This window comes from Austrofundulus limnaeus, unplaced genomic scaffold (assembly GCF_001266775.1).
Source record: "Austrofundulus limnaeus strain Quisiro unplaced genomic scaffold, Austrofundulus_limnaeus-1.0 Scaffold36, whole genome shotgun sequence".
Taxonomy (NCBI): Eukaryota; Metazoa; Chordata; class Actinopteri; order Cyprinodontiformes; family Rivulidae; genus Austrofundulus; species Austrofundulus limnaeus.
In genome coordinates this window covers 2,121,033-2,136,547 of record NW_013952438.1, presented here as the reverse complement: position 1 = coordinate 2,136,547, position 15,515 = coordinate 2,121,033, and the positions used below count along the sequence as shown (strand labels likewise).

At 39.6% G+C, this 15,515-nt stretch overlaps 1 protein-coding gene across 1 annotated transcript in view; it reads right to left on the bottom strand.

Annotated features, from left to right (window-relative positions):
* Nucleotides 1-8: 8 nt before the first annotated feature.
* usp20 (ubiquitin specific peptidase 20) overlaps nt 9-15,515 on the bottom strand; it is a gene marked incomplete at its 5' end in the record, with an annotated part of 17,893 nt that continues 2,386 nt past the window's right edge. Inside the window, 19 exon segments of the mRNA XM_014006589.1 lie at nt 9-1,713; nt 2,580-2,748; nt 2,840-2,908; nt 2,988-3,090; nt 3,190-3,298; nt 4,037-4,118; nt 4,517-4,686; nt 5,000-5,126; nt 5,295-5,475; nt 5,574-5,619; nt 5,696-5,729; nt 5,824-5,918; nt 8,007-8,179; nt 9,296-9,408; nt 10,681-10,830; nt 10,922-11,435; nt 14,274-14,352; nt 14,500-14,613; nt 14,734-14,803. Coding sequence (XP_013862043.1) covers nt 2,591-2,748; nt 2,840-2,908; nt 2,988-3,090; nt 3,190-3,298; nt 4,037-4,118; nt 4,517-4,686; nt 5,000-5,126; nt 5,295-5,475; nt 5,574-5,619; nt 5,696-5,729; nt 5,824-5,918; nt 8,007-8,179; nt 9,296-9,408; nt 10,681-10,830; nt 10,922-11,435; nt 14,274-14,352; nt 14,500-14,613; nt 14,734-14,803 — 2,387 coding nt within the window. The 3' untranslated portion in view covers nt 9-1,713; nt 2,580-2,590.

The window sequence follows — 15,515 nt, the reverse complement described above, 5'->3', positions numbered from 1 at the left end:
GTTTTGAGTTACCTTTTCTTCAAGACAAAAATTAAGTTTATTTTTATCAAAATATCAAATTCTTGAAGATGTGGGTGTTTAATTCTAATACTTTTGTATTTACACTCAATGACGGTTTGTCTATAATTAAATGTTCCAAGGCAGGAACAACAAAAGAAGTGACAAATGCTGAAAATAATTGACACCTGATGCACTGGATTGCAAAATGAAAAAGCTGAAATGAAATGAAAAAGCTATTGGAGAAGCCATAGTTTCACAAAAAACAACTCTAGGGTCATTTTGTTTTGTTCCTTTAAGCAAACTCGTCAAAGTTCCAGTTTGAACTGGCAGGAAACTGACCTGAAACAGTGTTATAGGTTAAATATTGTGCCAAAATATAAAACATCCCATGGTGCATCTCTGCAAGAAATGTATCAAGAAAAAAATCCAGCCTCTGAAAAATCTGACTGGAATCAGCAGCTTCACATTCCCCCTGACTAACCCAGTGTCTCCATCAACAAAACACACAGTGCATGATTAATAAAGTATGTAGTGTTTTTTGTTTGGCCAGAAATAATGGACAAAGTGACTTGTCAAGTTGAAATAATGAGAAAACAAAAACAATTCCACTGTTATGACATAATTAATTTAGAACAAATAAGGGAGGTGGAGAAATGAGGACAACGTTGATGTAACAGAAGAAAAAAATACAACAGAAATAAACAAAAAAGTACAAATTTACAGATGCACAAAAATTTCACTTTAAATATTTTTGGCTCGCCTGATAAGCAAAAACGAGAATTTCAAAATAAAACAAACAGAATTCAACTAACAAATTTAACAAGTTTCTGTAAACTTTTTTTTTGATAAACAGCATAGTTTTTTTAAACTCTCCCAAAAAAATACAGCCCTGTATATTTCTCATCAGAAAGGCCAGTTAATGTGATTTGTTGCACAAGATTCTCTCATATATTCCCGTCTCATTGTGTTCTACTGAAATGAACAATGCCTAATCTCGTGTGAGCACTTGCAGAAACTATACAAAAGCAGCTTCATATTTAAATGACTCAGCATGTAAACGTCTAAATTTTCATCCTGAGCAAAACAACTCAGTCTCTCTGTACAGTGCTCTTACTTGCAGCTGCATGCAGTTTGAGCCCAGAAATGATTGTGCAGAACCCACGCATGCATGTTGTGTACGTATAAACAAACGTGCTCTAGTCGTTTCACTGGCCAGCACAAACAGGGAAAAACGAAACAAAACAAAAAGACTTCCATTCCTGAGGGCTCCATCTATTTCAGGTTGAAGCGGATGTTTTGTTTGTTTGTTTGCGATCTCGCACTTAGCTTGTTGCTATGGAACTAGTAAAACAGGCAGAAAACCGGTTCATGTGTCTGATTTGCTGTGTCTGTTTTCACCGCTCAGGTTTGTGACACCGGCAAGCTGTCTGCCCGTGACAACCAGCGAAGCAGTACACAACGTCTACTACGGCAGACAACCACGGCTACCAAAAAACAGCTCCGCAGTATGTGACACAAAGCCTTAGTTTTATACACCCTAATGCTGACTCTCAGAACTAGCGCATGAACGTGACGTTTCAGTACCATTTCCTCTTCTTCCCACTTCAAAATAATTGCGCTGCTACATTTACAAAGTGCTCACGACGCTTCTTCGACAAGGTGCAAACTCCTCGGCTTCCTGCGAGGACAGGAGCGGAAAAAGAATCACAAGACCTGTGGGGAAAAACAGAAACAAGTTGAGAAGCAACTTACTCTAAACTCCCAACTCTCAAGTGAATTTACAGCTGTGGACTGGCCTCCATTAATCTTGGCCACATGAGCAGATATGCTGCTCTTTGCTGACCGGAAGGAATTTACGAGCTCGTGTGATCGAGGCAAGAAAAGTAGCCGGGTTTTGGCTCGTTTTCTGAGCTTCAAATTGAAGACTCAAATAAACAAATCCAAGTCTGTTTAAAAGCACCTAAGTTGTTCTAGAACAGGGGTCTGCAACCTGCGGCTCTGGGGCCACATGTGGCTCTTTGGTCCCTCCATATTGGCTCCTTGAAAATGTGACCAAACATAAATTTATTTATCTGATTTTCATACAACAGAAATCAAACATGTTAGCTCATGCTAGCCTGATGTTTACCTAAATATTCCAATTTCTTTCTACCATCTTTCTCTCAAATCCATCAGAATTACCTTTAAAGAATTTAAAGACTACATTATAAGAATAATTAGAAAACAATATGCCTGCATAGTTCAGTTGTAGTAGTTTTTATGAAATTTGGTGTAAACTACAGTATTTTTCTTGTTTACATCAATACGGTCTTTTCATTTGTCCTTATGTGTAAAAATTGTAATAAGTAATCAAAATGACAATATATTCTTTAATTTTATAGCGTCACCTCCACTGGCCGTAAAGGTTCCCAAAAAGGCCTCGAAAAGGCCAACGGACCAGCAGTTGATAATCACAGTTGTAGCATTTTTTGTGGCTCTGAACACATTTTATTAGCGAGACAATGAGCAGAAACGACTCTTTTGATCATGAACGTCGCAGACCCCTGTTCTAGAAGATCATTATGAGCTAAGAGTCCAACCTCTGTTAATCTTAAAGTGCTCTCGTCTCTGCCTCGATCTTCCTCTCTCCGTGGAGGCTGTCCGGGTCAGCGGGGGCCACTGTCTGTCTAATTGCGATCTCAGGACCTCCACCATATAAGCCCAACAGGTACAGCCATGTCTCCTCTGAGATCTGTCCATAGTCTGCACCTGAGGGAAAAAAGCAGCATAAATATCCCCTTTGTTTAATCTATTTACCTTCACTTCTTCTTGTAACGTTTCTCACTCAGTAGAGGTTTACCTTGCTTCAGCTGGATGTGTCCTCCTTTCATAATGCCAATTTTACTGTTGTCAATAGGACCAGGTGGCTCTGAGAAGGGAAATACTTTGTAAAGACAAAGAAAGAACTTGCACGTGCAGCTCTACAGTTTCTCTCTACATTGTCATACCATTGTCTTTGCCCTTCACGAAGCTCTCCCACTCTCTGAACCACTGCATGCTGATACACAGGATCACTGTGGGAGCCTCCTCGGCCTGAAACTCTTTGTTCAGCTGCAGACCAGAAACAAAAAGGTCTTGCAAACTCAACCACCAACCATAAAAGACTTACCAAAAAGAAAAGAAAGGAGCTTTAAGAATACAGGCGTTAACCTTGATGAAGGTGTCAATTTCAGTTTTCCTTCGTTTGGCCAGAGCTTCGATCTCCACCTGGCAGATGGCGCACATGTACAGGTGGTTGACTGCTGGGCCGCCTCCAAAACTGAAAACATCAAAAATAAAGTGAGCGTTTTATAAAGACATTATCAGAAGTCACATTGACTAATCAGCACACTGTACTAATTACAAATTGTAGCTTTTACATTTGGTAGAAATATTAAGATAAGTGTCCCGAGCTGACCAGGAAGAGCTACAGCTTCTGTTTGAGTTTGCAAATAATTACCGTACACAATTTTACATTAATAACAGTATCAAATCCATAACAGTGTAAAAGTTTACAAAAAAAAATTAATTCTCATGAACCGCTATAAAAGTGAGAAAATTAGACACGTTCAGAGATGGAACCACTGGAACCCCAGCTCCTCAACCTGATCAGGAATAGGCCCCGCCCACACTACTTCAGATACAAACACAAAGTTTTAAAGGAGAAAGAGGAAATAAAGCATATTTTGAAAGTCCTTTCCAGAGAAGAACTAAATATTATCTAAAGAAAAAAAGTCTGGGGAGATTATTTAGTCAGGCTAAGCACATTTTCTCTGTTTTTTTAATAAGTTGTTAATGTGAACATTAGCAATGTTTTTGATAGAGAAAACATGAACAGAGCACCATAAAAATATTTGCAGTGTAGGAGAGACTTAACTATTTTTCCAAACTACGATCCTCCAAAAAGTTATCATCAACAGGTAAGATACTGATTAATCATAAAGTAAGAACTTTGGGATTTAGGTGTTCTTTTATTCAAATGCCTGGTCACCTAAATCATAACTTTTTGAACATTTACCTGTTGTAAAGGTATTCCCACACATTTTGAGGAACTATCACAACCAGGTCGTCGATGTAGTGGTATTTATTAGGAGGGATCCCTGAGAAGAAATAAAATATATTTACCATATCTGTACTAGAAATCATTTTCCCCCTTTCTAAATAAAAACTGAACACTCATTCTTTCTGTGTTTATGTAAAATAATGATCGACAGCCATGTTTGTCTCATTACGAAATGTAAAAATGCAACTTATGATCATGTAGAAAAAAAAATGCTGCGCCTTTTTTCTTCTAAATCATGTATGTAGCTTTTTTTCAACACACCTTTCATGTTTGAAATGTAAATATTGACTTTCGGTCCACAAGCTGTGTAGTAAACAGTCATAAGGACAGCTGAACTTTCTGTGAACTTTCTGTGCTGAAACCTTGTGTACGCTCTATTTGTGACACGTTAACGTAATTCTGGTCTCGGAAACACTTGAATATTTGTCCCCTGACCTCCGTGTTGACAGAGGAACGTGTGATTGCTGATGGGGCCCGGTTCGGCGAAAGTGTTGAACTTGTTCAGCCATTCTCTGGAGATGTAGAACTGCAGCAGGCTGGGCTCCTTCATGTTGGCCAGAGCCACCACCTTCTGCCTCTCCCTGACCGACTCCTCGCTGCTTTTCCTGCATGGATCGTTGGGGAAAAAAGGTGTTCGAATAGAATAGAATAGAATAGAATAGAATAGAATAGAATAGAATAGAATAGAATAGAATAGAATAGAAACATTTATTGTCCTGCAGAGTGTAAATTCAGGTGTAAGAGCAGCAGCAGATACATCAATCCACAAAACAATATATTGCTACATGATATCAACAGTAGCAATAATAATAGAATTAAAAATAAAAATTAAAAATAGAATAAAATAAAATGACTGTACAAGGCTATAAAATGTTAGTAGCACTCTTAAATGAATCTGTGGATAAATGCTATACTTGCCTGTAGAACAGGACATAGGCCTCAGCATTCTGCACCACGGTCTCATGGACCTCTGTCACATACTGATCATCAAACTCGTACCACTGACCATTGATCACATTCTGACAGTAAGCTATATAGTGTCCACCTGTGTTGATAAAGAGCAGGAGAGGAAGTCTGACAAAACAAAGTTACAAAGAACACATAAACCAGAGAGTACTTGCACATGCATGCTCAGCCCCACATAAAGGTTGAACCAAAATGAAAACAAAAACAGGATTTCCTCTTGTCTGGAGGAAACCCTCTCGTTTCGTACTTCCTGCTGTGCCATGGTGGCAGATGAGCGACAGCAGATCGTAAGTGGTGACTTGAGACGGACTCTCTTTAGCCAGGAAAGGCCGCATGTCAAGGCCCTCCAGTGGGAAGGACACGTGATTGCTGATCTTGAACGAATACATGACCTCGTGCCGGAAACGCTTCAGGTGAATGCAAAGAATCTAAACCAGAAAGACACAAAAAAAAAAAAATAACACTCAACGCATCATCTTGTAAAATATAAAAGGAAGAGACGATAATCAAATGACAAAAAGCATACCTCTGGAAGTTTAAGCACTTTGCAGTATTTGACACCATTTCGTAATCTGTTTTACACAAAACAATGAAATACATAAACATACAGGACTTTCATTTCTTCACTCGTTTATGGTACAAACTCACTTTTTACATCTCTCACAGCTGTACATGTTGTCTCCTGAAAAAAAAAAACCAAACAAACAAACAAACAAAAAAAATAGAACTTCAGACACAATACTGCTTTATGGTAATAATACATCAGTCATGTTTACCTTTGAGTTCATCTGCAGCAAAAAAGGCAGCAAGGCAGTCCTCCAGTGTTACCATGGGCCCCCAGAACCAACTAGGGATGCATGAGACGACAAACCTGTTCAAAAACACACCATCACAGAGGTTATGGATAATCAATATCTCACCTGTCATAGGCAGCTCTTTGAAAGACTTTGGAGAAATACAGTTTATTGGCTCTTTCAGAAGACTGTACTGCAATCAGCCCATTCCGTGTTGATGCTCCCTATGGCAGTTCAGAAGTCACAGATGGAGACGCTCTCTTACCGCGCTCTAATTTCAGAGTGCTTTAATCAGTGTGGAATCAAAAGAAACGTGGAAAAAAACTCAGCTGCTCTGATCTGTTGCTGTCAATAGAGCTGCTGATGAGAGCAACAGGAGTGGCAGAATGTTTCTTACCCCTTGTGTCACAAAAATGTTAATCTTTTTAGGGTTTTAGGTAGGGGTGTAAGAAAATATCGATACACTGAAATATCGCGATATTTCATTTCCCGATACTGTATCGATATTCTAAAGCCCTGTATCGATTTTTTTATTAAGGTTTAAAATGTCAAATTTCCTGCCAGCCATTCATTTTTATGTTGTAGTTCAGCCTCTGACCACTAGTTGGCAGCAGTGAGCCAGACATTTGGCTCCTCTACCTCTTGAGGTAGAGGCTATTGTTAAGTGTTGGGTGACCATATTGTAAATTAATATTAAAAACTACAATCCCATGTAAACAATCAGGTGATGTGAAACTCGCATGTTAAGCTTGTCACTCCTGCCAGAAATAAACTATTTCTCTAATCTGACGCTTTTCACAGAGTTATCGAAAACAAACAAGATAATAATTGTTCCGAACATTTCCATGTAATCCCACTTTAGATTGTCTGATGGAAAGCAGAATATGAAAAGCCACTAAAGGGCAAAGAAAAGCTCAGTCATAACTCTACATATGCCCAGTTTTTCAATTCAAGATTTAACTGAATCATCAGCTTTTATTAATGTGAAAGTAAAAATATAGATTAGTAACAGTTGTAGGAATTGTTTGAGAGTAATTACACTGAAACCTACAGTATAAACCTGACAAACTGGACCCACAAGTTTGGCTCATTTACACCTCTTTGAGTTGCTAAGTGTATGAAGAAAGCTACAGCCGAAAAGTGACTCAGTCATGATGATTATATTTAAAACCTGGAGCTACTTGTTGCTTCCTGCCTCCATGCAAAAGATGAAATGAACATCTGATATTTTCCATGAGTTAGCAAACTTGGAAAAGAAAGTAAATCTACTCCCCTGTGCTATAAAAAATACAGTAGCCACAATATTTTTTTAAATCACAAACTGCCAATAAAAAGAGTTGTGATGAAGTCACACCTAATTATTGTACTTCCAAACTTCATTCCTCAACTCTTCGTCTCCATTTTAAGTTTAACATGAGAAAAAGTCAGAGTCGGCATCTTAAATTAAAGTCAATGAAATTGTGTGCAAACGACTTTTATTGCTCCTTGTTATGTTGAAAATATCTCACTGATTGTCGCTGAATCAAAGGCAGAAGAATGACACGAGATCAAAAACACACATAGCTTTCTCTTTACGATCTCTCCAACCAGACAGACACGCATCAAGTTCTATCATGACTCAAGGAATTCTGCTGCAGTGGAATGTGACACTCAACAGCAATAAATTTATCTCCATATGTTTTTGTAACTACTGGCTTTCTGATTTGGTTTTGTAAATAAAGAAGTGAAGAATCCAACAGCCTCAGGCCAGGTCACAGAGAAGATATTTCAGTACAACACAGGAGAAGGTTACAAACGCATCTGCGAACTTTAAAGCTGAGGTGAAGTCAGCTGCATGCCCTCACCTGCTTCATCCTGCTGTAAACATCCCAAACACCTTCACTGCAGATGATGCTCATCTTCCTGGAATCTATAATGTGGTTGATTTTCAGTAAAATGAAGTGGACTTTATACAAGGAAAGAAGGGAATGTGTCAAATCAAGATTCTACTTGTCTGCATTCTCTGTGAAAAACCACCCTCCAGTCACATTTCTCTCTTACTGCACCTCGGTGATGTCATAATGAACCCCTCTCCCACGTGTGTTTAAAAGCATTTGGAACATGTCGCCACCTCTACCGTCCATGTGAGGGACTTCTACGGAGTTCTTTAAACGTGCTTCACTGACCGGCGGATGGAGTCCATGATGTAGGAGATCCAGCCCTGCGAGCCGTAAGTGTCGGGACAGACTCCGGTCTTCACCGGCAGGTTCTGGTGGATGGAGGAGTGCAGCTTTGCCAGGTCTTCTTTACCGGGAATGGGGAGGGACAAGTCCTGGAAGGTTTCTACTGTGTTGGAGACCTGTCACACAGTCACACACAGACGGATTACGCTGCTGCTTGCGTTGGGCAGTGAAAGGAAAGCGTCAGCATGCCCGGGCAGCGTGACAACCGGAAATGATTTCAGTCAATTCTTGTAGCAATTGTGAAAATATTTTTGCACTCGTGTCTGATCACCTACACGTTTGTTTTTGTCTGCCGTGTTAGCAAAATATCTCAAGAACCACTGGATGGATTTTAGAAAAACTTTTTAAATCAAATCTTTTTGTGTATTTGCAACCAATTAACATTTAGAGTTAATTCAATTCAAGATGGCTGCCACAGCTTAGTAACACATAAATGGTAATAACTCAGCTGGTTTTATGAGCTAAAATTTGATTTAGTGGTAGCTGAGCATCATTTCCAACACATAATCAAACCACATATTACACACAGCCCAAGAAATACGCTTAAAGTTTTGGAAATAAATATGGCATTACCTCCGTCAGCAAAATATCTGATGAGCAACTGGACATATTCTAATTAAACTCTAAGAAACTACTTGCTGGATTAACATCAATAACTCATTAACTTTTGGTGTTAAATCAATTCAAGACGGCTGCCACAGCTAACCAGCCTTAGTCAATAGAAAGGTGGTTTAAAGATTCAGCTCCAGAGAATTTGTTTTGAATTACATAGATTAAAAAAATCCCTAAAAGTTGTGAGAATGAAGAAAGCACAAAACATTTTATTCTATGTACTCCCCGGTTTCATATCAAGGCTTTTATTGATAGAAACACCCTTTTTTCTGTTTAACTTACTTGTTTATTCTGTTTATTTTTGGCATTTCTTATTATGTATTTGTTTAAATATATACTTATTTATTTTATTGTTTGAATTTGTATATGTATTGCTCCTGTATGTTCTACTTTTAAAACTGCAGATGAAATGTATGATTGTTTTATGCTTTGATTGTTTTGTTAATAAAGTAAAAAAAACACACACACTAATGGCTACAACTTAGTCACATTTACATATGTTTCAAACATTAGCCTGAAATGTAAACCACAAATTGTAATTCTATGCGAGTCCTAAATGAAGCCTGAGTGTTTGTATGAAGAGCCCCCCCTGCTGTTCAAACACGTGAAGCACAGCTCACCCTGTCACAAGTTAAACACTGGACCAGACTCAGGATGGAGCCGTCGAAGATGTCCGAGATCACGCTGCGAAAGTGGGACTGCTTCTTCTTTCTGGAACTGAACAGCAGCTGAGCTGGAAGAAAAATGACCAGAACATCCCTTTAAGGCTCAATCTCCATTTTGTTACCTAGTTGGACAGCTTCATCATCCTACAACGCCAGAATACATCATAAAGTCAAATGGCTGATGAATGCAATGCAAAAATACTAGGATTAAGACTAAGTAGGTAAAATGTTTACAATATTCAGTGTAACATTTGTTATTATAGTGGTAAATACAAATAACCTTTTGATCAAATGTAAATTATTCTTCTTAGTACTAAACTGTTTTGTTAAAAAAAAAAGATTAATAAGAAAAAAATTTCTAGTGCGCACATCTCAAATTTCCTTACAAAAAAGAGGAAGCGTAAATGGGTGCCCGGTTCTGAAGAATCATAAACATGGGATAACCACCACTCCAAAATATACCACGTTTTTAATAAGGGCAGACTAATAAGTTGACGATGGCATGTAGCCGAAACACGTCCTGTTTTCTGCCCTTATTAAAAACATGGTATTTTTTGGAGTGCTGGTTATCTCATTTTTATTTATTTTTTTTAACTGATTAACATTTTTTAAAGTGTAACCAACAGCACTTTTCATGCTTTCATTAAATCAACATTTCTTCCCTCCATGAAAGGATGAACAAGGGAAAATCAATGCTTATTTCCAGAACTTGCATCACCACAGTAACAAAAACCTCAGTTTTTATCACTCATAGTTTGCTGACAGCACACAGAGAAGATGTTTTGTAATATAAGGGCTAGAATCCACTCTCACGTCAACATTTTATCCTGGTATAACGTCATCACAGTCAAATACAAAATCAAACTGTTCTGTATTATTAACCAGGCCAGCAAAATGACTGGATTACCACAAACACCTCTTTCTGAACTGTTTAGGAGCTCTTTACCCTGATCACAGAGGAGCCACCTCACCCTCACCCTTTCATACCGCTTGCAATATTCACCTTGAACTCCAAATGAGAACTGCTTTTCCTTTTAACAGTTAATGAAGTTAAACATTTCTTTTTCTATGTGACTTTTGTTTATGTGCTTTTATCTGTATTTATTAAGATGTCTGTGTGGGAATGCCTGTTGATGGAGCCCTTATCAAAGAATTTCTGTCACCAGATGGGACAAATGATAAAGCTATTCTATTCTATTCTATTCTATCTTTCACAGCTATCACGGCTGCTCTGACTATGCTATGTTATGATATTTATTCGACTGGAGATTAGACAAACAAAATCAATCCCAGGAAATGTCAATAAACTTTGTGTTAGCAGCAGCAGAACAAGCTCCTACCTTTTTTGAAGGAGTACGCGGGTCCTGCAGAGCGGAGGGGGCTGGAGCGAGGCGGGCTGGAGGACAGTTTGGGATGCAGCTCCTGAAGGGTTCGAACAGGACTGCAGGGAGTCGACTGAGGCTGGGTCATTGATGCTTCGTTGTCTGGTTCTAGAACACATTGGATTCCAGGCAGAGATTAAAAATGTAACATAAGCAGAACTAAATCAGATATTTTCTAATATTCCAGTTGGTCTTCCACCTGAGGTGTTGTTGATCTGGACTTGTCCCTGCTCCGAAGCAGACATCTGGTTGTTCTCCTGGTTTTGGATCTCTGAGTTTGGTGCGGGTGCCGGCTGCTCCTCCTCCCTCCTCTCAGGAGGCCCCTCCTCAGCTGCAGTGTCCACATCTGCATCCTCGTCCATCTCCTGCGAGGCCCCACGCAGCGGCGAGCCCGACACCCTCTTCTCCTTCAGTCTTTCCTTCTCCGAGATCACCGCCGGAGACCCGACGCCTACCACTCCCAGGGACGGGGACCTGAACCCATCGCACTCGTCCTGCAGGAGCAGCTCGCCGTCGCCCACCCCTCCTCCCTCCCCTCGGTCGCTGCTGGAGCCGGAGTCACAGGACAGGAACTCGTCCTCAGACGGGGAGCGGTCTCCGTCTCGCCTGTCGTCGGTGTCGCTTCCCTCCCCACTCAGGCTGCACTCCGTCAGCGGCTCCTTCAGCTCCTCGTGTAGTTGGTCCATCAAACAGCGCAGGAACTCTTGGGTGTCCTGGAGAAAGACGAGAGCAACTTAACTCCAGTGTAGATGTACGCCCAATGATTACTTTGAGTTTCCTTAAAAGGGATCCCCGATTAGTTGTAACATTAAACTTTTATTTGATAAACATTTATTTTAACTGTAAAATAAAGACTGTAAAAATACTGTAGGCTGTTTAGTTTAGTAAATTTTTAAAAATATATTTTAACTCATACGGAGCCATTTTATTTACACACAAAGCATTCTGGGTAAATGATGATGTGGATAGGTCCTCAGTGTGAGCGAGCTATATCCACCCTGAAGGTTGATCTTGGACAATATCTGACGATTGTCTCTTTTAAATGAAACCAGAGAGCGTTGACAGAGAGGAGAAGGTAGAAATGACTCAGCCTGGAACTGAAAATATGGATGGAGGACAACAGAGCTGCTTCATGGAAGAAGAACCTCAGCTTAGCCTGTTAGCCTTTGTGCTAGCCCTCACGCTATATTGCCTTATATAAATTAGCTCGGCGCTAGTGCGACAAACAAGCTAAATTGAGGTCCTCCATCCATATTTTCAGTTGCAGTCTGAGTCATTTTTGCGTTCCCCTCTCTGTCATGTGGATGGAGGACCTCAGTGACGACAAGAGAATGTGTGGCGCTGAGCTAATACATATATATGGTGATAGCGTCAGGGCTAATGCTAAAGCTAACAGGCTAAGCTGAGGTTCTTCTTCCATGAAGCAGCTCTGTTGTCCTCCATCTATATTTTCAGTTACAGGCTGAGTCATTTCTACCTTCTCTCTGTCAACGCTCTCTGGTTTCATTTAAAAGAGTCGATCATCAGATATTGTCCAAGATTAACCTTCAGGGTGGATATAGCTTGCTAGCAGCCTCGCACCGATGACCTAGTTGACATCATCATTTACCCAGAATGCTTTGCGTGTCAATAAAATGGCCCTGTCCGTGTAATATATTTTTAAACTTTTAGTTTAAAAATTATAAAAACTGAACATCCTACAGTATTTTTACAGTCTTTATTTTACAGTTAAAACATATGTTTATTAAATAAAGTCTAATGTTACAACAAATCAGGGATCCCTTTAAAACCCATCAGGTAGTTCATGACATATTTTCCTAACAGACAAACAGGGTGGACGCCAGCAGTTATTGTCAAAGTTTTATGTGAAATTGTCACGCACTGTGTGGACTTTAGGGTATGTGTTGGAGACCGAACCAAAATATAGCTCAGTATCTGTAAAACCAACTTTGTTATGGCATTTCTGTTTGCTAAGCTGACTGTCTTAAATGAACACAAATATGTGCAAAAACATTTAATGCTGTTTCACCTTTGACAGTAAGTGATAAAAAAAAACATACATGACTCAGTTTACTATAACAGAAGCTGGGGTTCTGTGGAAAAGTCAGAGCTACACAAATCACTGAGAAACTGTGTAAACAAGTATTTCACAATGATGTGGGCCTTTTCTGAACTAACTTATGGTGTATTTTTTTAATCACATCAGCATGTTTTGCAAGTTGACCCACTAAAGACAGCAATGACAAAAAATAAAAAATAAAAATCTTGTTCATATTGATCACAGATCAACTACAAAGCATGATGACCTTTTAAAACTAAGAACAAATAGAGTTAAAATGAATTTGAACAAAGTGAAGTCACATTCTACAGCCTGAGCTTAGCTGACGTTTTTTGTTTTTTGACTTTGGGCTTTGCTGTCTGGTGCCTGCCACAAACGATTATTTTTATAGTCGACTAATCACCGATTATTTTTTTCGATTAGTCGACTAATCGGATCATACGTTAACTGAATATAAAACATACATCTTATCGCGCCAAAATGCAGCTGCTATTATATAACCATCATTAGATTTTAGCTATATGCTAACTAAAAATAATTGCTGTGGAAGGCAAGTTCTGCCTTGCAGATACTGCATTGCACAGGTTTCTCTTTCATTTTCTTAAAATGATCCCACACTTTTGAGCTCCGTTGCTGGGTAGCCATGATACCAGAGCCTGTCTGTATAATGTCTTGTGACGTCCACAGCCCCCAGTTACCACTACTACTGTGCACGTGTGTCAAGGACAGAAAGGCAGATGTGGCAGTGGAAGGTGTCAAAGTAGTTTGGAGAGAAAAACAAAGTAAAAAAAAGACTAATCGACTATTAAATTAGTCATCGACTATTTTAATAGTCGATTAGTCGTCAACTAATTGACTAATCGTGGCAGCCCTAGGTGTGAACAGAAGCATATCAGCAAAACAGAAGAGCTGGTGAATGTATTCTGGAAACTTCACCAGTGAACATCCAAGGTCTCCACAAGTACCTGGATATTCACCTCAGTGACACACTGGACTGATTAACAACATTGACTCTCTTCTCGGACTCCATTGAGGTGGTTGGAAAGAAGAAGGTCATCATGGGCCATAATGTGGGGTAGATGCAGTGCAGAAGGGCAGGCGATATTGGACCAGAAAGTCACAGGTTTGACTCCCCATCATGACCACATGTTGTGGTTTCCCAGAGCAAGGCACCTAATCCCTAACTGCTCCCTGGCTCCAAACTTTCTCGCCTGTTTACTGAAGGGTATCAGAGAGGCTGATTGGAAGCACACGAGCACCACAGCAGGACCGAACTCTCACCATTTCACTCGTACCCATCAGACTTTCCATATAACCCAAAAGTGCCATCATTTGCAACAATACTCAGGTGACACAGGAGTTGTGTGAGAGGTGTTTTCAGTCACGAACCAGAGGCTAAATGGCAATGTATCAAAAAACATATAAACTCAAGAAAGTTGAATGTGAAAAAGAAAGGATTTTAGACAGAAAAATAAGACTGTTGGGCGCCTACCTGCTGGGCATAACCTCGAAACATGGGATTAACAAGTTTGATGCCGTGAGACAGGCTGGTCGGAACAACATAGCTGGGCCTGAAAGGGCAGAAGTCATGAGAAAGTCTGAGTTAAAGATACTTAGAATGAATGATTGGTTAGGAAATAGTAACCTTATTTTACAGAAAGTTGTAAAGCCAACAATTTAGAAAATGGTCTTATTTAGTTTTCTTTTTTTATAGATACCGCTTCTTGTGCCAGAGTTCTGAGATGAGTTTCTGGTAGCTTTTGCAAAGAGCTGGCTTCTTATCAGTCCGCACCAATCCACTGCAGTCCAGGAAGAACTGAGTGAGAGGAGGGCTGGGGAAGACAAAAACTACATCAACACAGCCCCTGGAAAGGAAAACACACAAACAAACAAAGGACAAAACGGAGCACTTTCATCATGAGGTTTAAGGTGAGGGGGGTGAGTGGACTCACCAGTTGGACAGAGCTTGAAGAGCAGCATTCATGTAACAGGAGTTTCCAATATTTTTCATTCCTGTCAAACCTATAAGCAGCAAAAACAAGCATGAAAATGTAGTAAAAGTCAGTTGCTGCTCTTAGCTCCAGAACAAAGTGCATATTACGATTTGTTTGGGTAGGCTTAAAACATTTTCTTGATCCTTTAAGGTCATGTTTGCTATTGTAAGGGTTGACATTATTGATTGGCAGTGTTGGAAAAATACTGAAATTTTGACAAGAAGTAAAACAAAGCTGTTTATTTTAGGTTTTTACCCAGATAAACTAAGAAAAAAACACCAAATACTTACAGACTTATAGTTATATTATTGGCAAAAAGAGTATCCTTTCATGGAAAATACCAGGAGATCAAAAATACATAGATGTTTGTTGGAGCTGTTTTCAACCCTTCCTTTGGATAAGAGTACTTACATAGTAAAACATCAAAAACATAAGATTACAACAGATTGGACTTGACACAAATGCTATAAATGCCCAGAGATGCATTAATAATAGCCATTAACAGTGCTTAGTGCTATTATCAGGTCTCTGGAAAAACGCCGTCAGGTCTCTGGAAAAACGCCGTCAGGTCTCTGGAAAAACGCCGTCAGGTCTCTGGAAAAACGCCGTCAGGTCTCTGGAAAAAACGCCGTCAGGTCTCTGGAAAAACGCCGTCAGGTCTCTGGAAAAAACGCCGTCAGGTCTCTGGAAAAAACGCCGTCAGGTCTCTGGAAAAAACGCCGTCAGGTCTCTGGAAAAAA